Source organism: Arctopsyche grandis, chromosome 1 (assembly GCF_051622035.1).
Source record: "Arctopsyche grandis isolate Sample6627 chromosome 1, ASM5162203v2, whole genome shotgun sequence".
NCBI classification, from domain to species: domain Eukaryota; kingdom Metazoa; phylum Arthropoda; class Insecta; order Trichoptera; family Hydropsychidae; genus Arctopsyche; species Arctopsyche grandis.
The window spans coordinates 8,403,826-8,426,433 of NC_135355.1; the positions used below are offsets into that span (position 1 = coordinate 8,403,826).

The 22,608-nt window shown below is 32.3% G+C and overlaps 3 protein-coding genes across 9 annotated transcripts; all 3 read right to left on the bottom strand.

Annotated features, from left to right (window-relative positions):
• Positions 1-1,280: 1,280 nt before the first annotated feature.
• On the bottom strand, positions 1,281-3,020 carry LOC143920245 (uncharacterized). 2 transcript variants are annotated; one of them, XM_077443042.1, is made up of 5 exons: positions 2,932-3,020; positions 2,471-2,673; positions 2,203-2,387; positions 1,711-1,859; positions 1,281-1,622 (listed from the first exon to the last, which is right to left on the bottom strand). In XM_077443042.1, exons 2-5 carry the CDS (start codon positions 2,661-2,663, stop codon positions 1,430-1,432), a joined length of 720 nt encoding a protein of 239 aa, XP_077299168.1. In that variant the 5' UTR covers positions 2,664-2,673; positions 2,932-3,020; the 3' UTR covers positions 1,281-1,429. The 2 variants fall into 2 exon arrangements, with proteins under 2 accessions (XP_077299168.1, XP_077299160.1); XM_077443034.1 differs by having other exon boundaries at positions 2,113-2,387.
• LOC143920257 (uncharacterized) lies at positions 2,802-5,323 on the bottom strand. 4 transcript variants are annotated; one of them, XM_077443053.1, is made up of 5 exons: positions 4,558-4,844; positions 4,188-4,391; positions 3,928-4,112; positions 3,614-3,783; positions 2,802-3,486 (listed from the first exon to the last, which is right to left on the bottom strand). In XM_077443053.1, the coding sequence occupies exons 1-5, from the start codon at positions 4,583-4,585 to the stop codon at positions 3,294-3,296; spliced, it is 780 nt and encodes a 259-aa protein (XP_077299179.1). In that variant the 5' UTR covers positions 4,586-4,844; the 3' UTR covers positions 2,802-3,293. The 4 variants fall into 4 exon arrangements, with proteins under 4 accessions (XP_077299179.1, XP_077299197.1, XP_077299189.1 ...); XM_077443071.1 differs by having other exon boundaries at positions 4,188-4,453; positions 4,779-4,830; XM_077443063.1 differs by lacking the exon at positions 4,558-4,844 and adding an exon at positions 5,148-5,323 and having other exon boundaries at positions 2,803-3,486.
• Positions 5,324-8,044: 2,721 nt separating this feature from the next.
• LOC143920220 (uncharacterized) lies at positions 8,045-9,924 on the bottom strand. Of its 3 annotated transcripts, none has more exons than XM_077442993.1 (5): positions 9,831-9,924; positions 9,257-9,455; positions 8,741-8,922; positions 8,475-8,644; positions 8,045-8,370 (listed from the first exon to the last, which is right to left on the bottom strand). In XM_077442993.1, exons 2-5 carry the CDS (start codon positions 9,447-9,449, stop codon positions 8,178-8,180), a joined length of 738 nt encoding a protein of 245 aa, XP_077299119.1. In that variant the 5' UTR covers positions 9,450-9,455; positions 9,831-9,924; the 3' UTR covers positions 8,045-8,177. The 3 variants fall into 3 exon arrangements, with proteins under 3 accessions (XP_077299119.1, XP_077299137.1, XP_077299128.1); XM_077443011.1 differs by having other exon boundaries at positions 8,048-8,370; positions 9,795-9,900; XM_077443002.1 differs by having other exon boundaries at positions 8,048-8,370; positions 9,707-9,900.
• Positions 9,925-22,608: the final 12,684 nt, after the last annotated feature.

Here is a 22,608-nt window from a genome sequence, read left to right on the forward strand (position 1 = left end):
AAGCGGAAAAATTTAACGGAAATACGCGTTCGTTTTTTGTACGTACGCCTACATTTAATATAAGTATAGTCATATACCTACCTCTCTCCCCGTGACGTTTGTTTGAAGACTTGATTTCAAAGTCGTCGTCTAAAGAAACAACTTTAATACTTATTAGAAACGATCGCTTATTTTTGCTTCTTCAGATTGTAAAATATTTATGTTAAATTTCAATTTTTTTTTTTGGACTTTTTTCTGCCCAGAGATTTGAAGATTTGATTTAATTAATAATGAAGATATGTACATATACATATGTACATTTAACACTGAGAGGCGCCGAGTTCGATCCCTTGAGCTGACCTCGATTGAAAAGAATTTTCTGAGTATATCTGTAATGCTGCTGGTCAGACCAGGATTTGTGACTCCTGGTTGATCGTTTCCTATCAGAGTTTGCCAATTTTCTCTGATTTCATTGTTGAAACGATTCCCGATTAAAAATTGGCTAAAAATCCTTCCTACCCACTATGTGACCACTATTTGAGTATGATTAATGTAAATATTACAATAAAAATGTATGTACAATTCATAGATGTCTCGTTAATTGTCGAGTTTAAGTCAGTGTCTCGTAATTAAGCGACTTATATAATAAAAAATGCTGTATTGTTTGTAATTTGGCCAGGAAGGCGCATTGGGGTTGACCTGTAATGCCTTCCTGGTATGAAATAAAAAAAAATAAATAAATAATAATATATATATATATATATATATATATATATATATATATATATATATATATATATATATATATATATATATATATATATATATATATATATATATATATATATATATATATATATATATATATATATATATATATATATATATATATATATATATATATATATATATATATGTAAGCGGAGTTTCCACGTACTATTAATTAATTTTAGATCGAATTCTACGAATACCAAAATAATTAATAATAATCAACACATTGACATTTTGTACTCGGAATTTTGAAGTAGATTTTGTGTTATCTGTAGGTATTTAGGAATTTCTTATATAAAATTAACAAAAATTTTAATTGTCTTCTTACTTTTTCAAAAATTTGTAAAAAATTAAATATTACCGACGTAAGTTAAGAGATATTTTAATTCAAATAATATTAATATGCAAAACAAAATGCCTAAAATTCTTTCGCCGCGACTTACCTACATATGTATGTATTATTTAACTTATTAAATACAATATGATATGTAAAATTACATATAATACAGTAATGAAACAATCTGAACTATCGATATGATTAAATTTGTATTTTTGGGGAAAGTAAAACTTAAGATATAATATTTTTAGTGTGCTAGTTTAATAAATTTCTTTCTCATACAGACATACATACATATGTATGTATGTATGTATGTATGTATATAATAGTCATAAATATGTATTATTCAAGTTTTAAAGTCATCATTTCACAGTTAACGCAGTTTTTGAATGGAAGTCCGGTCGCATGTCGAATTTTGTCATATGAAACAGACACATCGACTTTAAAACCAGCTTTATATGCTGCTTTTTGAGCAGCTAATCCAGTAAAATCAGTATTTGATATAGTTAATCCGAGCGATTTCATTATTGGCAATCTGGAAAATAAACATGTGGCGGTCAGATATATTATATTATTTTTTAATAAATAAAATATAACGAATATTTCATCTTATTTTTTAATACCTTGTTCTTAATATTTCAGAAGCTATGTTCATTCTGCGATATTCTGTACGTACACATAGTCCGTACGCTCCTAAATATTCTCCCACATTATACTTCTCAAAAACATCTGGACAGTGTTTAATGTATTCGTTAAATATTGCTAACAAGTCCTGAAAATTTAATTAATACCGTTGGAAATTTTAAGATAGTAATAATAATAATATTAATAATTCCACAAATTAACCATCAATGGATTGTCACTTTTGAATGCGTCTGAATATCAAATATTAAATTCATATTTGATTAAATTCAAATTTTACTTAGAATAATGGTTCCCAAACTTTAAGATATCACGAAATATTATCAAGAAATATAAGCATGTCTAAGAAACGAGTTACATATTTTCAAAATTAAAGTGTTTACGATTTCCGATTTAGCCACTTGACGTCTTTTAAATCGAGTCTCCAAATTTGGGAACCGTTTTGTCGGTATTGAATAAAGATGTGCTTTTACAAGTTGGTTGTATACTCCGACTTCAACTTTTCTCTTGACTCCCAATAAATTACATCCGATTAATTCGCCTGGTGAGTTTGCATTGTCGTCGTCCAAAACACAGATGATAGACAGTTTTTGTGGAAAAACATACTTTTGGACATATTCTTCAAACATTTGTATTGCAACTGAGTCGTTCGCCGTACCTATTTAAATATATCTCTAATAGTATTATACAACAATATATGTACATATTATATTATATTTTGTTTGTACATATTAATGTTACCGGCGTTAGCGCTCCACGGTTCATCTTTCATGTAATATTTCTTCATGAATTCTAACACCTCATAATGCATGTCTTCTGTAAGATCTTGCACTTTAAATTTTAACTTTTTTCCGTTTTTAATTGTTTTTTCAAAACGTCTCCAGACTTGGGGATATGGTATGCAAGAAGGACGTCTCCATTTGATCGAAAACATCGTTTGTCGGCTTAAATTTTTAAGATTGAAGTTTGAACTGTTAAAATAAATCTAATTATGTACATAAGTATGTTGAAATGTTCATATTATTTTTATTACAATATTATGCACGTATAATTGAATAGGCGGACGATTTTTTGGTATTATATTTAATTTGATATTTATGTTACAACTGAATATTAAATTTATTTATTACAAAAAGCGGTTGATTTATTTCAAAATAAACAAAATTCTTATAAAATGTGTTTCAATCAATAATTCTACGTACCTATGATTTTTTTTCGTTAATACTTATTAGCAATTGAGAACTCAATATTGTCACTTATGATTTAACTAGAGGTACACGTGTAATATTCATAGAGACACAGTGAAACTAAAATACTATGTATCGATATTGTTACATTTAATGTATAATGAATTTACAATATATTTATTTAATAATTTATTTCTACTTGGTGTTTCAAAGCAAAGTTATGAAAAAAAAGTATTTAAATCAAATGTTTTGATGTTGAAATGAAGAGGTTGATAAATGGGACTAAAATTCAGTTATTTTTTATTTACTTTAGTGTTTCGAGAAATTAAAATAGATTATAATAAAATTGGTATATGTATTTTGCTAAAATTTGCTATCTATTCAATCACCAGTGTCATCATTTTACAATATATGCAATTTTTGAATTGAAATCCGGTCGCCTTTCGAATATCTTCGTAAGACACTGAAGCATCCACTTTGAAACCGGCTTTGTATGCAGATTTTTGAGATGCTATTGCAGTAAAATCTGTGCTTGAAACCGATAGTCTGAACGCTTTTAATAAAGGTATTCTGAAATTTTAATATATTAATATTTATCAAAAAAAAGTCAAAGTATTCTAATTAAATTTAAATCGTAATTATGTACATAACGTAATTAATCACATACTCGTGATTGAATGCATGTACATATATTTACCTCGCTCGTAGTATTTCAGTTGATATATTAAGTCCTCTAAAATCTGGATGTACACACAATCCAAAAGCTCCCAAATATTCTTCTACGTTATATTTCTCAAAGGGGTCTGGACAGTATTTTTTAAATTCGCTGTATATTAACAAAAGGTCGGCAGTTTGTTTCGATTTTATCTGAAAATATAAACATAACAATAACATTTTGATTTGAATAAAATACATATGTACATACATATGCAGATCTAGATTTGATGGAGAAAAAAAGACAGACAGGACATAAAATGCCTTGAAATATTATACATGAAATATTAATCTTACAAATTGGCTGTAATCTGCTTCATCCTTCTTACAGCTGACTCCAAGTAAATTACATCCGATTATATCAGACGATGAATTCCCATCATCTTCATCCAATAGGCAAATCACTGTTGCTTTTTGTGGAAATACATATTGTCTCACATATCCTCGATACACTTCCAACGAAATTGGATCTTTCGATACGCCTGTTTTCATATTTTTCTCATGAGTATAATACTGATCAAATCACTGTAATATATAATCAAATGGATCAGCATTACCGGCATTGGAACTCCAAGGCTCTTCTTTCATATAATATTTCAACATGAAATCCAATACATCGTCGTGTCGATCGTCGGTCACGTCTTGCACTTTAAATTTCAATAGTTTGCCGTCTTTTGTTGTTCTTTCGAATCGTAGCCATACTTGAGGATGCGAAACTGATTCTGGACGCCGCCAGTTGATTGAAAACATTTTATTTTCAGCTGAAATTTATGCAAAAACACTCGATATATGTATGAGGACGGTCTCCGTGACGGGCCGGAATGTGAAATGCCGGAAAACGCAAATATCGGAAGGCAAAGATCGAAAATCGAAAGATCTTAAGTCGAAAGATAAAAAAAGGGTGCATGGTAAACGGTACATACTCACTTAATTTGCGTATTCTGCGCGTGCACATTAATACGGGAGGAAAAGCCTGTTCCTCTTGTTCCTGTTGTATCCTGCTCGCGCAAATTAAGCGAGTATGTACCGTTTACCATGCACCCTTTTTTTTGATCTTTCGACTAAAGATCTTTCGATTTTCGATCTTTGCCTTCCGATATTTGCGTTTTCCGGCATTTCACATTCCGGCCCGTGAGGTAGACCCGTATGATGAATAGCATGAATGCCGTCTGTGCATAGACGTTTGACACGACTGTGCTTGATTTTATAAATAGTTGGAAAGGAGATTAAAAATAGTCTTATCTAAAATTATCATTCGATAGCGTTCACAGCTACAAATGCAAGTGATAACATACATTTGTATATGTATATATATATATATATGTAGGTTCGTTTAAAAACAGCGTACTTTAGTGTATGTTTTTTAAATTAATGCTCAATATACAATGCACAATAGTTAATTCTATGTATATTCCTTCTACAATCTGTCAATCTATGTACATATTTTGAAAAACTAGTCTGAGAATCATAATACATATATCACATTGAAATAATGAATTGATTGAAATAATACTTACATTTATTGTGCACTCAGTTAAAGATTTATTTGATGTCAGATTAATTTTATTTTTAACTGTATCATGTCAATCGACGTGTTTTCATCCATTAAATGAGAGTGTGACTGAATCAATGTGACCCGGATGAGACCGATAACTGTGAAATCAGCTTGCTAACGTACTACATATGTATGTATGTACTAGGGCTTCCAAACCGGTTTAAACCGAAACCGAAAAGCCAGCTTTTTGACCATTTTTCAAAAAACCGAAAACCGGCTTTTTGGCTCGATCAACCGGCTCTTTAAGGTTTTCTTTAATTAATGTTTTTTTCCTCAAAATTAACAATTATGAATTTTAAATTTCTATGAAAGATCAAAATAAATGTGTATAAACGCTCTTAGGTATAGGCGTATATTTCTTTGAACAAAAAAAAGCTACACTTCTTTCTTTCTTGAGCGGTTTCTTTGAGATTTAGTAATGGACCAGGTCATAAACCAATAAAATATTATTGAAAGTATGTAGTTTCAATGGCCTACCCAACTTCAGGTATAGAAAGCATCCTTATCTATCGCAAATCCTTGTACTTGAAAACATCAAAAAAAGTAGTCAAATGATTTATGGCAAAATGCATAGGAATTTCCGAAATATAATTGATTTTTCTTCGAAGGAATTGCCCTTTAAATATTGAGGCCACATACCTACTTTTATTATGGATTTAAAGTGTTCGTGATCAAATGAATTTTCCGTTTCAAATGAATTTGTTTCCGAAATTTGCAACGGTTGCTTTTGGATTTTTTAAGCTAAAACAGATGCGTAAAAACAACTTTGAAATCTTTTTATCTATAATATATCTAGCTTATTTAAATCATTTAATTATATGTGCGTATTTAGGATCTGCCATTTTACGACTGTGATATATGTACATATAATACAAATTTTATTATTTGTAATATTTGTAATAATAATATAAAGTAATGATCTTATGAAAGTTCATAATGTTTATAACTTAATTTAATTTATAAAAAACTATTTTTTTTGCATAATATAGATATATATTATGCAAATATATACATATTTACATTTTTTTTTTCGATATAAAAATTTTAAACTTAAAAAAATCGTATTTTTCTAAAACTGGTGAAAGCCGGCCAACCGGCTTTTTATTTGTAAAAAAACCGAAAACCGGCTTTTTATTTCGGGCGGTTTTTTGGAACCCCTATGTATGTACATACATTTGTATCATATGTACATCAGCACCAAACCTGAAGTACAGAATACGTACCTCAAAATAATGTGCATGTGTATTCGTAGTGCTACTGGGTGTTACGGAAAATGTTCAAAGCAAGCATAAATTTCAGTATTGGAATATTCAAATTTCAAAACGATATTGTGATATTTTGCTTTTGAACTCGAACACTAACTGTATGCTTTCATAATGCAATATATAGTTTAAAATAATAATAGTGTACCTATTCAATAGAATTGTATTTGGTGTTTGTGGAAAGTTAAATCAATTTAAATTAAGGCCTTCATCCAGCGGTGAATGGATAGGGGCTGTAGAAGATAATATTCCCATTGACTTACTAAAATGTGGCGCCCCCCCCTCCTAATTAATATCTTAGCTAGGCTTTTCAGCAAATGTATCCAGAACCAAGCTATACCAGAAGGATGGAATAACGTAACTATCATTTAAATACACAAAAAAGGCGACAAAAGTGATATCAAGAACTACCGACCCATTAGTTTACTTTCAGCGGTCTACTAGCTCTTCACGAAGGTTATTACAGAAAGGCTGAAGATTATCATCGACGAGAACCAACCTATAGAGCAGGCAGGGTTTAGGGCAAATTTCAGCACAATGGACCACCTCCAAGTAATTGGCGAACTAATCGAGCGCGCCAACGAATATCAACGGCCATTGTGCCTAGGTTTCGTCGATTATGAGAAAGCCTTCGATACAGTTAGTCATGATGCAGTACTTAACGCTCTACAAACACAGGGAGTGCCGGAACCCAATGTGGGACTGTTAGCTGCAATATATAAGAATGCCACAGCTTCGGTTAAAATTTTTTCAGGTACAGATAGATTTAGGATAGGAAAAGGAGTAAGACAAGGAGATACAATCTCGCCCAAGTTATTCAATGTGGTGCTTGAGGGAGTTTTCAGGAATTTGGATTGGGACACAGCCGGAGTAACCTCACCTTCGGTTCACAGACGATATAGTTTTAGTAGCTCGTGATTCAGCTGACCTACTTATCAGACTAACACAGCTGGACAGGGAAAGTAGAAAAGTAGGATTAAAAATTAACGAAGATAAGACTAAACTAATGTTCAATAGTTATTGCATGCCTGATAGCATCCCCTTAGATGATAAACCAGTAGAAGTAGTAAATAATTATTTATATTTAGGTAAAATAATTGACATGTCTGGTAGTAAAGATGAAGAGATAAAGAGACGTATGAAATTAGGATGGAGTGCATTTGGACGGATGAATGCTGTTTTTAAATCAAAAATGCCACTCTGCCTGAAGAAAAGGATATTTGATCAAATGCGTTATATATATAAATATATATATATATATATATATATATATATATATATATATATATATATATATATATATATATACATATATACATATATATAAATATATATATATATATATATATATATATATATATATATATATATATATATATATATATATATATATATATATATATATATATATATATATATATATATATATATATTAAACCATAAGCCATACTGCTGGCTATATATATATATATATATATATATATATATATATATATATATATATATATATATATACATAAATACGGAATCGAATTTACCTTCGTATCAATCAGGGTACGACTAAGGGTTACCGATCCCGAATGAAATAAATTAGTATTTTAGAAATAGTTTTATTTGATATATACAAATATTTACAGTATCTCTACAATGTGTTATAAATTATCAAGATTTTTTTTATTTGAACGTAAAAAAAGAAATTTCATCAACTTGGTGATTTATATGTAGACAATTTATTTGATAATCAAGGTCATTTGCTCACAGTTGAGACAATTTTTAAACTCAAGTCCTGTAGCCTTACGAAGGATGTCGTATGATACGACAGCGTCAACTTCGAAACCAGCTTTCCTTGCACTTTTTTGCGATGCGATTGCAGTGAATATAGTATTCGATATGCCGATACCTATAGCTTTACACAATGGCAGCCTATAAAATATATTTAAATTTAAAAAGTATCAAATAATGAGTAAAAAGACACTTAAAGTGAAAATTAAATCAAAATAATTTCTTAATAAGAGCACTGGTATTACCTCGCTTTTAGTATTTCAGTTGAGATGCGAAGCCCTCTGTATTCACGTTTGACGAATAATCCCATTGCTCCTAAATAACTTTCAACGTTATATTTATCAAATATATTAGGGCTTTCCGCTTTATATGCTTCATACAGTATTAAAAGAGTTGTAGTTGCTTGGGTTTTTATCTATATGTACAATGAATAAAATGACGGATATTACCATATAACGTCTCTGAAATTCAAATAATATTTATTCGAATAATTTGAGTAATATTTTCATACAAATTCACCAACGTCTTCGATGTCATTTTTGCAACAAATTCCCAAATAGTTGAATCCTACTATTTTTAGCTTAGATCCATCTTCATCTTCTAATAAGCAAACTACGGAAACTTTTTGGGGAAATACAACCTTCATCATGTACTCCCTTACTATTGCAACAGATGCTGAATCGTCTGGAAATCCTAAAAATTCAAAATAAATTCGTAATGCCCTGTTCGGTTATTAAAAATCTGCGATAGCCAAAACAACTCCAGATAACAACACTTTAATAATGTAACCGAATCCGAAGCACACAATGTTAATCAATTTATTAATTCATCGTTAATGATTGATTCAATTTTCACATAATTATCGATAACAATTGATTGATTCTAAATACAGATTCACAGGATTGGATTAATAGTTGATTATGGAATGATTTTAATCTCGAAATTTTTGTACTTAAATAGATAGTTTTTTTTTCGTATAAACAAAATATGTATTTATATGTACATATGTATGTATATATGTACTTGCCTGTATTGGAATACCATGGTTCATCTCTGATGAATTCTGTTGTTGCTAGTTCTAAAATACCTTCGTAATGATCTTCAGTGACGTCTTGAATCTTCAACTGTAGCACTTTTCCATCATTTGTGGTTTTTTCAAAACGACTCCAAACTTGAGGATATTCAACTGACAAAGGGCGAGTCCAGGTCGGTGAAAACATAGTTATCTAAAATGCGTCATCGAAAACACTTTATCTCCATATAATTATGTATCTTACAGTGTATTTGAATTTGAACTTGTATTTTAAAGTTTTTATAAAATTAATTGTATTGCAAAACGAAGCTATGAAATATTTTCATCTAATGATCGTTTTGGAACAACTCTAATATAATTAAAAATTTATACAGAATAAATCCCAATTCAATGTCACTTTAAATTGAAACTTAAATTTATTTTGAAAACCGGAATTTGACGTACATATAATAGGTATGTATGTACATATGTAGTTCAGATTGTTAATGCTAATTTAAAATTTTGGCTGTTTTTCAAATAAACTGAATTTTACATTTTATACAAGGTTACAAAAATTCAATATTAATACGGTTTGATTTTGAAAATAATGCTCTCCAAAACAATGAATGTCAGCGGATGAGGCACTTGATGATAATGACGAGTAATTTTGACCTACCAGATCTATATATAACTCTGCATATGTATGTATGAGTATATGTAGTGGCGAAATTCAGATTACTCTTCGCTGATAATAGTGGGAATTGTTATTCAATTCCAATAAAATACGACTAGGTTTAGAATCAGAGCTTGACTCAATTATAACTTTTGACTGTGAAATATATAACATATCATATATATATAAAGACGGTAATCTGTGTGTGTGTGTGTGTGTGTGTGTGTGTGTGTGTGTGTGTGTGTGTGTGTGTGTGTGTGTGTGTGTGTGTCCTAACTCTCGCCGAACATAATGAATCAACCAGTATGGGGAACAGTTTTTTTCATTTTTTTCATTTTTTCAGTTTTTTCATTTTTTTCATTTTTTCAGTTTTTCAGTTTCCCAGTTTTTTCAGGCCCCGGGGTGCCGGAGGCATCGGCGGCGCTGGGGGTGAAGCCCCCGGGGTGCCGGAGGCATCGAGGGCGCTGGGGGCGAAGCCCCCGGAGTGCCGAAAGCATTGGGGGCGCTGGGTGCGGTGCGGCCGCCGGAGGTGTCGGCGGTGATGGGGCCGAAGGCCCCGGAGCGACGGAAGCACCGGGGGCGAAGGCCCCGGGGTGCCGGAGGCGTCGGCGATGCATAAAATGTAATTCGTAATTCGTAATCACTTCGTAATTTGTCATTCGTAATTCGTGCATCAATCTCTTTCCGAAACCAGTCGATTCAATACCTTTATTTTTATTCGAGTTTCAATTCCTTTTCGAAACCACCCGTTGAAATCAACGGGTCCAACACTAGTACATACATATGTACAAATGTATATTATATATTTTTTATTCCTTATATAAAATGGGTTTCAATTTATGGTTACAGATTATATAATATTTTAAGTTAGATCATCTGTTAATTCTGAAAGCATTTTTAACTTTTATCTGTACATTTTCCAGTGAATGTTGCGATGTTCATTTATTTTAGACATTATATTATATGCACATACAATGTCTTAAAATACCCGGTAGAAACATTGATAAGATAATCAATTCGGTTGATAAATCCGTATAATGATACAATTTTGTATAAATCCGCTATTGATAATAGCCGGCTGATACTGAAAACAGATATCCAGGATTAAAAGATACATTTTATCTCAAAAATCGATGAAAATTTTTTACGACTTAATAATTTATAATTTATATTTAATTAAAAATTTATATTTTTGGTATTGGTTTTTTGAGGTATCATGTTTTTTTTTTAAAAATGGGTATTTCATTTTAGGTATATTCAGTTATTTACAATGGTTACCGGATAAATGCACTCGAACAAACTTTCAAAGATGCTCAAGGAGAACTGACGCATTAGAATTCCACAAAAAAGCGTCAAGGGGTATCCGTTATCCGTGTGTGCTAACTTTTTTTTTTGTAGATTTCTATTGCGCAAGTTCTTTTGGAGTGCCTTTAAAAATTAGGACTTCTCGAAACTGCGCCACTAATCAGTGCAATGTTCCGGGAACCATTTACAATAAGATGGAAAATATGTTTCCAAAGTTAGATACCTAGCAACGTACGCCGATGATACAGCATTCCTAACAAGTAGTAGCGACCCCATGCTCGCATCGGAAGTGCTACAGGATCAATTAAATGGCTTCCAAGAGTGGATGAAAAAAATGGCGAGTGAAGGCTAGCACTGGCAAATCTGTTCATGTCACATTCACACTTCGACGAGGGAACTGCCCAGTAGTCAGACTGAAAAACGATGAACTGACTGAAAGTACCGCAGCAAAATACCTGGGTTTCACCATTGACAGGAGACTGACATGGAAAGATCACATCAAAAATAAAAGACAGGAACTCACCCAGCGGCTATACAAAATGAACTGGTTGATAGGAAGAAAATCCAGTCTAACATTAGAGAATAAAATTTTAGTATATAAGTCAATCCTAAAGCCAGTCTGGACATATGGTATCCAACTATGGGGAACGAGTAGTAACTCTAACGTGGAAATCTTACAACGATTCCAAAATAAAGCCCTTAGAATAATAACAAATGCCCCATGGTTTGCGAGAAACACTGAAATTCATGAGCATGTATCTATACCATCAATTAAAACGGAAATAGAAAGTTATACAAAAAACTACAAGCGTAGACTCGAAACCCACTCAAACAAGCTGGCAAAAGCTCTTATAAAGTCTAGTGCAAAAGACACTAGACTAAAGCGCCGCAGAGTGCTCGAGTAATGGATAAAAAGTTGGCAATTAATGAATTGCCAAATCTTCTGATAAATTAAATTGTTATAAAATCTGCTTATGACCGACGGGTCGATTGCAAATAACTTAAAAAAAAAAGTTATATACCTGTTTATCAAAAATTTGACAATACATGTACATTGTATGTATGTATGTACATATATAAACTCAAAAATCTTTTAAGTCCGTCTCAATAACCGTTGGTTCTTGTTTATAGTAAACATATTTACATAAATCTTTGAGTAAATAGTAAACATATTTATATAGAGATTTGAGTCAAAATCTAAAAAATTAAATTACTGATTTATTTCATTTAAAACTATTTTTATAGCTGCAAGTCAAATTATAAACAACTCCGTACATATAATATAATTAATTTTGAGTAATTGCATTGTCTTAAAATATCTCCCCATCTAGCGGTAAAACAGAAAATTTAAAGAAGAGTAAAATTGTATTTAGATACATATTTGTATATATCGGCTCGCAATTTTGTACACACAAACATACAAATATTATATAATTTTTAAAATTTTACCGCCATCTTACTTACAATGTATGTACATGTATTGTCAATTTTTTTTATTAACGGGGATATATATATATATATATATATATATATATATATATATATATATAATATAATCATATCATAATAATAATAAGCAAGAATACAATCTAGTAAATAAGGAAATTAAAAAGAGAATAGTCAGGGATTTTAACAGCAAGCTAATAGAAAATACCATTAAGAATAACCGTAGCCTGAAAAAGTGCTAACAAGATCTTTTCTTAGGCAAAAACCAAATGATCTCAATCAGACCAGAGAGCGGAGTAATAATTAGGAATAGATAAGAGATCATAGACAGAGTTTATACGTTCTATGCAAAACTTTACGAGAACAACAACGGTCAATTTCCCGCTCCGGTATCGACACACGCCCAAAGGGTTCCTGCAGTATTGCCTAGCGAAGTAGAGGCCGCGCTAAAAATTGCAAAGAACGGTAAAACCCCAGGGGAAGATAATATTCCCATTGACTTACTAAAATGTGGCGCCCCCCCCCCTAATTAATATCATAGCTAGGCTTTTCAGCAAATGCATCCAGAACCAAGCTATACCAGAAGGATGGAATAACGTAACTATCATTTTAATACACAAAAAAGGCGACAAAAGTGATATCAAGAACTACCGACCCATTAGTTTACTTTCAGCAGTCTACAAGCTCTTCACGAAGGTTATTACAGAAAGGCTGAAGAATATCCTCGACGAGAACCAACCTATAGAGCAGGCAGGGTTTAGGGCAAATTTCAGCACAATGGACCACCTCCAAGTAATTGGCGAACTAATCGAGCGCGCCAACGAATATTAACGGCCATTGTGCCTAGGTTTCGTCGATTATGAGAAAGCCTTCGATACAGTTAGTCATGATGCAGTACTTAACGCTCTACAAACACAGGGAGTGCCGGAACCCTATGTGGGACTGTTAGCTGCAATATATAAGAATGCCACAGCTTCGGTTAAATTTTTTTCAGGTACAGATAGATTTAGCATAGGAAAAGGAGTAAGACAAGGAGATACAATCCCGCCCAAGTTATTCAATGTGGTGCTTGAGGGAGTTTTCAGGAATTTGGTTTGGGACACAGCCGGAGTAAGCATCAATGGTCGCTTCTTGAGTCACCTTCGGTTCACAGACGATATAGTTTTAGTAGCTCGTGATTCAGCTGACCTACTTATCAGACTAACACAGCTGGACAGGGAAAGTAGAAAAGTAGGATTAAAAATTAACGAAGATATATATATATATATATATATATATATATATATATATATATATATATATATATATATATATATATATATATATATATATATATATATATATATATATATATAATATATATATATATATATATATATATATATATATATATATATATATAAATATAAATATATATATATATATATATATATATATATATATATATATATATATATATATATATATATATATATATATATATATATATATATATATATATATATATATGTATGTGACAGCAGGTAGGATGATTTTTTCCAAATTGAGGAACCGTTTCAACAATGAAGATAAATTGGCAAACTCTGATAAGAAACGATCGACTTGGAGTCACAAATATCGAACATAAACGCAACTACCGAGCCGTACTGCTGGCGAATCATTAATAAATGTACATACTTAAAATGAAAAAAGCCATATATTAAAATAGTACATTTTAAGATGTGTACATACTCATGTATGTATATGTACGTACGTACATATGTACATAGATACATAGATCCATATGTAAATAGCCATATATTTTCATTTTGCCAAATAAAATTTGATTGGCAGAGCCATTACGTTCACATCTTGAAAGCTTTTGTACTCAAGTACCCTTCCGAATTCGATTGATTAAAACCAATCAATTTATTATTTATATAAAGCAAAGACATAACGTCGGTTCGCTCCATTTTGCGTCTAACGTTTAGTTTTATTACTTACCTCTTATTTCCGTTTCCGCCTCAACTTAATCGATAGTCTGTGGCAGGAACATCTTTTTTGAATTGAAAAGTATCGATATCACTGAAACTAATACCATTATGACGAAGACGCCTCTGTAATGAAATTCCGTACTTTGCCTTTTTTCATTTTTATTTATTTTTTGCGTCTACCTGAATCAACAAATTTAGACACTGTAGCGTGATTTGCGTTACGTATTAAGTTGTCAAGTACATAGTATTCATATATGTATAGCTCGTGTTAAGGAAAAACGAAATATTGAAACGAAATTTTGTCGAAAGAAAGAAAAACTAATAATAAATCATCTGTTGTATTATTAATCCCTTATGTGGCAAAATTAAAACAGTATAAAATTATTAATTTCGTTTACGTCACGTATGTACATGTGTTGTATTCTAGTCCTAGGGCTATCTGCCGAGTATCGTTTTATTTTGTTTTGTATATTTTCATGTCATATTATTATAGCCCGGAAAGCTTTGAAGTTAGTATAAGTCACCTTTGCAAAATTAAATGTTACTTTCAGCTTTGCACACAAAGGAAGGTCTAAAAATGTAAAAAAGTCTGTCTCTCTATAATAAACCGATCTCGGTTTTTGCTCTGCCATTTCTTCGCTACATGTTTTTAAAAAACGTTCACTTTTATAAAAAACTAGTGTTGGGCCCGTTGATTTCAACGGGTGGTTTCGAAAAGGAATTGAAACTCGAATAAAAATAAAGTTAAAGATATTGAATCGACTGGTTTCGGAAAGAAATTGATGCACGAATTAGAATTGATTACGAATTACGAATTACGTTTTGTGCATCGCCGACGCCCCGACGCCTTTGCCCCCAGCGCTCCCGATGCCTTCGGCACCCCGGGGCCTTCACCCCCAGCACCACCGACGCCTTTGGCGCCTCCAGCGCCCACGATGCCTCCGGCACCCTGGGGCCTTCACCCCCAGCGCCTCCGTCGCTCCGGGGCCTTCGTCCCCAGCACCGCCGACGCCTCCGATGCCTTCGGCACCCCGGGGCCTTCGCCCCCAAAACCGCCGACGCCTCTGCCGACGCCTCCGCCGACGCCTCCGCCGACGCCTCCGCCGACGCCTCCGCCGACGCCTCCGCCGACGCTTCCGCCGACGCCTCCGCCGACGCCTCCGCCGACGCCTCCGGCGCCTTTGGCGCCCCCGATGCCTCCGGCACCCCGGGGCCTTCGCCCCCGGCGCCTCCGTCACTCCGGGGCCTTCGGCCCCAGCGCCGCCAACGCCTCCGGCGCCCGGAGCACAAACATGAAAAATATGAAAAAAATGAAAATAAAAAAATTTGTTCCCCATACTGGTTGACGGTTGATCGTCCGTCAAATACAAATATATATATTTAGCGACAGTCCGTTTCTATATATAGTATAATACATCTATTATGATTATTTTAAAATTGCCCAATTTAATATATGTATGTAATGCTGCGTACGGACCAAACCAACGACGATTTTGGGCCAAATTTTAAAACCAGTAGCGTAAAAAATATCGAAATAAAAATTAAATTAAAAAATTGAAATTAAATATCAAAATTAAGCTAAAGAGCGAGATTGAGCTAAAATTAGATCATCGTTGATGTTTTGAATTATGCTGCGTACGGACCAAACCAACGACGATTTTGGTCCAACGTTTTAACCAGCAGGATAAAACCAGTAGCGTACAAAATATCGAAATAAAAATTAAATTTAAAAATTGAAATTAAATATCAAAATTAAAACTATTATTATTATATTAAAATTAAATTCAAATATCAAAATAAAATTATAATCAATATATTAAAATTAAAATAAAATATTGAAAGTTAAAACAGAACATGCCCAATTTTAATAATTTTTCGAGATTGACCTAAAATTAGATCATCAACAATCACATACAGGTAATCCTCGACTTGTGTTTGTCGAAGATGTTTTGACTTACGAAGATACGCACTAAGATCGAAAAAAAAATCAAAGAATTATTATTTTTACTTCCCCATAATGCGCAGTTACTGAGAGTATCTCATGTGTAAGTATGGGTGACCGAGCGATGGTCCCAATCCGGTACGTTGTCGATTTATCAAACGAAATTTTTTTAGTATTCAATTGTTTCTCTCGTCGAAATAAATCAAATAATTAAATCCATCTCAGAGGTAAAATTTATCGGATAATGTGTGATTATTAATTTTATTTCGACGAAAGAAAAAAAAACCCTTTGACAAATCACCGACAGTTTTTTTGTTTAATGTCTCATCGGCGGCGGAAACACAGTAGTATATCGTGACGACTTTTAACCCATTTGAACCCACGCGGTCAGTTATGAACTTACACGATGTATGCCAGCGCGGTCGTTCACGGCATTTTACAATTTTGCGTCGTAAAATAAAGGGATCACTCAGGCCGGCCGTAAAACCTTTCGTTACGCTTGGTTAGATATTGGTTATGAATTTTAAGAAAGTCACACGAAATTAAATCAGTTCCTTTTGGAGTTTTGAGGGAATAACATCGAGCGCTTTTCGACTTGCAGATATGTCGAAGAGAAAACATACGTAAGTTTTTTATTTTTACATATTTTTTATTTATCTTTATGTTTCTAATACAATATGACTTATTGTATAATATGCATAAGAGAAATTGCGTTTACATACATATCTCATATTCCTGAAAAAAAAAAAAATCAAAGTCGACGGAGTCGTATATGACTCCTTGGGATAATGACACATATTTTTTTCCAGAGAATGCAATTTTACTACTGCAGAGATACGGGAAGAAATTGATAATTGGGACGAGTCTCAACTTCCGGATTCCATATACATACATACATATTACCACCCCTGGAAACTGATATTCGGTTAAAGAAAAAAGTAGGGTGGAAATCAATCAACCATTTAGTATAAATATGTATAATAAATATATGGGTGGGGTTGATCAAATGGATAACCATATTTCTAAGTATTAGAGGGAAAACATGGTACATGCCTATTCTGTTCTGGAACATCGATGTAGCTGTGAATAACGCTTGGATTCTTAGCAAAAGTTTTGGTTGCAAACTTGATAAATTAGGATTTATCAGACAGGTAACAGAGACGTTGTGCAAGTGTTATGGTCAAAAACGAAAACAATTGGTCTCATTCAGACCCGGCAAAGTTAATCAAAATCAATAGGAAGTTGGAAGACATTTGATATTGGTCAAACAGAAAAGGAGAAATTGTGGACACTGTAAAAATAAAATGTTTTCCGCTTGTGATAACTGTGTAATTCCATTGCATGACAAATGTTTTGTACCGTATCATAATAATTAATTATTTTGTCTTCATGTATTTTGTTTTTACGACTTTTGAACCCAAAATCTCGTTTATGACATTTCTTCTTTTAAAAGGGTGCACCCTTTTTTTTGTTGACGATGTGTATATGTCACAATATATGTACCTACGTGTGTTATGTTATGCGATTTGAAAATATCATTTTAGCGAAGAGATGCGTGTTTGTTATTTTTAAAATTAATTTTATAAATTTCATAACAATAAAATTACAAATAACCAGTGAGAAAATATTATAACTGATTATGTGACTCAATTATGATTTTTGTATTATTTTAAAAAACATGTTTCATTAGCCCCAAAGGTCGTTCACGACACCACCTTGAAAAAAATTAAAAATATTGAAAAATCAATTAATTATCCATCCCTATCCTATAAAAAATATTTCCCATGAAATAACTCAAAGATTTTGGAAAATAAACGAAAAAATAGTCCTGGGCACATGGGACATGTGTTTTCACGCGAGCTCTGGGTTCAAATGGGTTAATAAGAAATAACAACAAGGTTTTTTTCGCTCGTAGTCAGAGAAATTATAATATTTCTCTGGTTGTAATGCGTATCGTCGTAATTCAAAACATTGTTGTAATTCAAAACATCAACGATGATCTAATTTTAGCTCAATCTCGCTCGTTAGCTTAATTTTGATATTTAATTTCAATTTTTTAATTTAATTTTTATTTCGATATTTTGTACGCTACTGGTTTCAAAAGTTGGCCCAAAATCGTCGTTGGTTAAATTTATTTATTTATTTAATTTAATTTATTATTTTAAAATAATAACAACAATAAAATGACCAGTGTGACCTGACAGGTTGCCCCAAAGCGTCACACCGGTCTTACAAAAAAAAAGATAAATATAAAGAAAATAACAAAGAAAAAGCAATAAAAATTCCAATCATTCATCTCATTCAAATAGTCTCGTATTGAATCTCAAGAAACTAACCAGCTCATCAACATGACAGTTGAACAGGTCAAAATGCTCATCAATCACATTAAGGAACCGGCTAGCTTCCACCAGTGACGAGTTCTTGAAAGTAGACGTTCTTGCAAAGATAGGTTGAAAGAGTCGTCGATTACGCAGCGCTCTACCGGTCTCAGGAGCCCAAAACTTAAGCTCTGATAAAATCGAAGGATTGTCAACAACTCCATTTAAAACTCCAAAGAAGTATTTGGAAATGGCAACAATCCTTCTAGAAGCCAAAGAATTAAAGCCCAAGGTACCTTGCAGAAACGCTGTGGGAAATAAATACGGATAATACTCATACTTTTCCAAGTATAGGTATCGTAGAAATTTCTTCTGGACTCTTTCTATCAATAGAGATAATTTAATTTCAGTAGGACTCCAAATTACAGACCCAAACTCCAATATGCTCCGGACAAGCGAACAATAAAGTAATACCATTATATTCAGATCTTGGAAGTAGTGAGAATTGCGCAGAACAAATCCAAGCATTTTGGTAGCCCTACAGCACATATCTGAAATATGAGTCGAAAATTCGAAGTCACTCCTAAACAGTATACCAAAATCAACAGTTGAGTCAGTTCGTGTTAATTGATAGTTCCAAAGACTATAAGCGAACTCAATAGGGGAAAGAGACCTTGAGAAGGAAATAACATGGCACTTAGTAAGGCTGAATGGTAGATTATTATTTATAGACCATTCAGATAGTAATTCTAAGTCATCCTGCAATCCCACACAGTCGGAATGACAACTGATCGTTCTAAAAATCTTCAAGTCATCAGCAAAAAGGAGAAATCCAGAGTAATCAATCGACACACCAATATCATTAATAAACAAAAGAAATAATAATGGACCAAGGTTGGACCCTTGTGGTACACCAGATGAAGCGTGGTATTCATCCGATCTATGAATACCGCAAGAAACATATTGCTTTCTGTTCGCCAAATAATCTGTGAAAAAATGCACTAAATTACCAGATAACCCAAAATTAGAAAGTTTTCTAATGAGAATGCCATGGTCAACCTTATCAAAGGCCTTTTCAAAATCAGTATAGACAACATCTACCTGAAGTGAAGAATCAAGAGATTTTCCTATTATTTTGGAAAAGCATAATAAATTCGATACAACAGAACGAGTAGGACGAAAGCCGTGCTGTTGATCAATCAAATATTGGCTACAATGATTAAATATATATCTATGAAGTATTATTTCAAATACCTTTGCTGGTGCAGAAAGAACAGAGATAGGTCTATAATTTTCAACCAGATACTTATCGCCTTTTTTGAAAATTGGTGTTACTTTTGTAATTTTCCACATTTCAGGGAAGGAACAGGTTTTCAAAGAAAGGTTAAATATGAACTTGAGTGGGTTTATGAGGCCCCTCTGACATCCCTTCAACACAAAGTCAGGGAGAAGATCAGGACCACACGAAGTTTTACACTTTAGACGATCAAGTCCATACTTAATATCTGCATCAAAAAATTCTCCGATAATCAGCATAGGGCACGAAATATTGCTAGCGTCAGCATCCTGAACATACGACGATGATGAGTGAAAAACAGATCCAAAATATTCTGCAAATGCTTGAGAAATTTCATATTCTCCTTCAAAATTAATATCATCATTATTACGGATGGTGGAAAATTTGTTGGAAGCATCTTTTCGTGATGAAATATAATTCCAGAAGCTCTTTGGATTAGCAGAAATATTTTTTCCACAATTGTCAATATATCGACGATGACAGGATGCCGTCAGATACTTTATTTTGGTGCGCAAAATGGAAAATATATTAAAATCAATGGGGTTCCTTCCAAAGTGCCCAGAACATGCCCAATTTAAATAAATTTTTGAGATTGACCTAAAATTAGATCATCAACAATCACATACAGGTAATCCTCGACTTTTGTTTGTCGAAGATGTTTTGACTTACGAAGATATGCACTAAGATCGAAAAAAAAAATTTGTAAAAACATAATTTTTACAAATTATACACACAATAAATACAGAAGATTTGTGACAACAGGAAAGATGATTTTTTGCCAATTTTGAGGAACCGTTTCAACCATGATCGTTAAATAGGTACAAGTAATTATTTATTTGGTACTAGTTAGACATAATTACTTTTGATAGAACTGCCTATCTAGTGACTACATACATATACATACATATATGTAGGTATAATTACTTGCTAGCCATAGATTTTATATTTTAAACCCGCTACGTTAACGATCGACTATAGTCTAGATTTTGAATCAGACCCGTTTCATAATATACATATACATATATATGTATATACATATGAGCCGCTATAATTCAAAGTCCACTAAGTCCACTTTTCTTCATTTTGAGAAATATCTCTCACAACATTAAACATAAACATATGTTTTCTGTTTTACAATATTTAAAAATACTGGCGGCCTATAATATGTTTATTCTGCTTTTACAAGTTTTGGACATATCGAATTAAAATACGTAATAGCAATTAGTGAATCAAATCAAACAGAAATCTTATTTTTGGAATTGAAAATTTCCGTCATTTTCAAACATAACGGTTCATATGTACATACATATGTATGTACATATGTACATATGTACATATGTACTACGAAACGATAATAAAAAAGGATAGTTCTTTGAGATTATCAGTTTTTGTTGTTTCTACACAATTCTTAACATTCTTCATGGTTCAATCCTGTCATATGTAGTATATGTATATAGGGTGACCATACGTCCCGTTTTGGCCGGGACAGTACCGTTTTTTAAGTGCTTTTTTTGCGTTCTTCCCGTCATTTTCGTAAAATTGTTTGACTTGTCCCGTTTTGTCCATCCACTGATGCATAGAAGAATATATTTTTATTTATTCGATATTTTTTTTATTTCCATATTTTCCCTTCTTTTTCAAAATCAGTTTGTTACACAAAAACAAAAAAAATATTATATAAATATACATTTAAATACAGTATATTTATTTTAAAGTAACATTTAAATTATTTTTTTATGTTATACATTTTAAATTTTTCTGCAAAAAAATCGCTTTGCACTATTATTTTCATCATAATTATTTTTAAATAATTGTAAAATATAATATTAAACTAAGTATTCTTAATTATTTTAATCTTGTTTCATTTTCTTATTAAAAAGATATGTACGGTCTGGTAAAATATTATAATCGTATATAATAATTAATTGTCTAATGCGTGCGTGCGTGCGTGTGTACGAAGTACTCACTGTCCATTAACATGCTCCGTCTCACTTTCTCCCCTTGGAATCGTATATCATGGATATAAAGAAATATTCAGTTCCATAAAATTTTTGCATTTAAAAGAAACCGAGAATATCTTTTTGGGAAAATTTGTAGTGATTTTTGTTTATTAATTTTACACGTTCAAAAAAAAAATCAGCCTGCGGTGCATGAACGTTAGTGACTATATTAATTTTTTGTATCGTGTTTCTATTATATGTATACCAATATTGTACATTCTGAAAAAAATTATAATTCCTTGACAATATTATTGGTTATTTGAGGGAACACATTTTTTTATATTGGGGGGACGGGGACAAGCACATTTTTCTTGCGGTGCGTCCCGTTTTGAGTCCTGGGAAATATGGTCACAACAAGTGTGTACCATGTGTTCCGAATGTGCGAATGTGAGCCGTTAAGCATTTTCGAGTGC

Coding starts and splice junctions, on each gene's coding strand:
- LOC143920245 (XM_077443034.1), bottom strand. CDS start 2,663: ATGTTTTCGATCAAATGGAGACGTCCTTCTTGCATACCATATCCCCAA. Junction 1,860..2,112: donor AAGTGGCTAAATCGGAAATC/GTAAACACTTTA, acceptor TTAAATTTTCAG/GACTTGTTAGCAATATTTAA. Junction 1,623..1,710: donor TCTGAAATATTAAGAACAAG/GTATTAAAAAAT, acceptor TTTATTTTCCAG/ATTGCCAATAATGAAATCGC.
- LOC143920257 (XM_077443053.1), bottom strand. CDS start 4,585: ATGTGCACGCGCAGAATACGCAAATTAA. Junction 4,392..4,557: donor GCGCAGAATACGCAAATTAA/GTGAGTATGTAC, acceptor CATAAATTTCAG/CTGAAAATAAAATGTTTTCA. Junction 3,784..3,927: donor AAGCAGATTACAGCCAATTT/GTAAGATTAATA, acceptor TTATATTTTCAG/ATAAAATCGAAACAAACTGC.
- LOC143920220 (XM_077442993.1), bottom strand. CDS start 9,449: ATGTTTTCACCGACCTGGACTCGCCCTTTGTCAGTTGAATATCCTCAA. Junction 8,645..8,740: donor TCGAAGACGTTGGTGAATTT/GTATGAAAATAT, acceptor TTGTACATATAG/ATAAAAACCCAAGCAACTAC. Junction 8,371..8,474: donor ACTGAAATACTAAAAGCGAG/GTAATACCAGTG, acceptor TATATTTTATAG/GCTGCCATTGTGTAAAGCTA.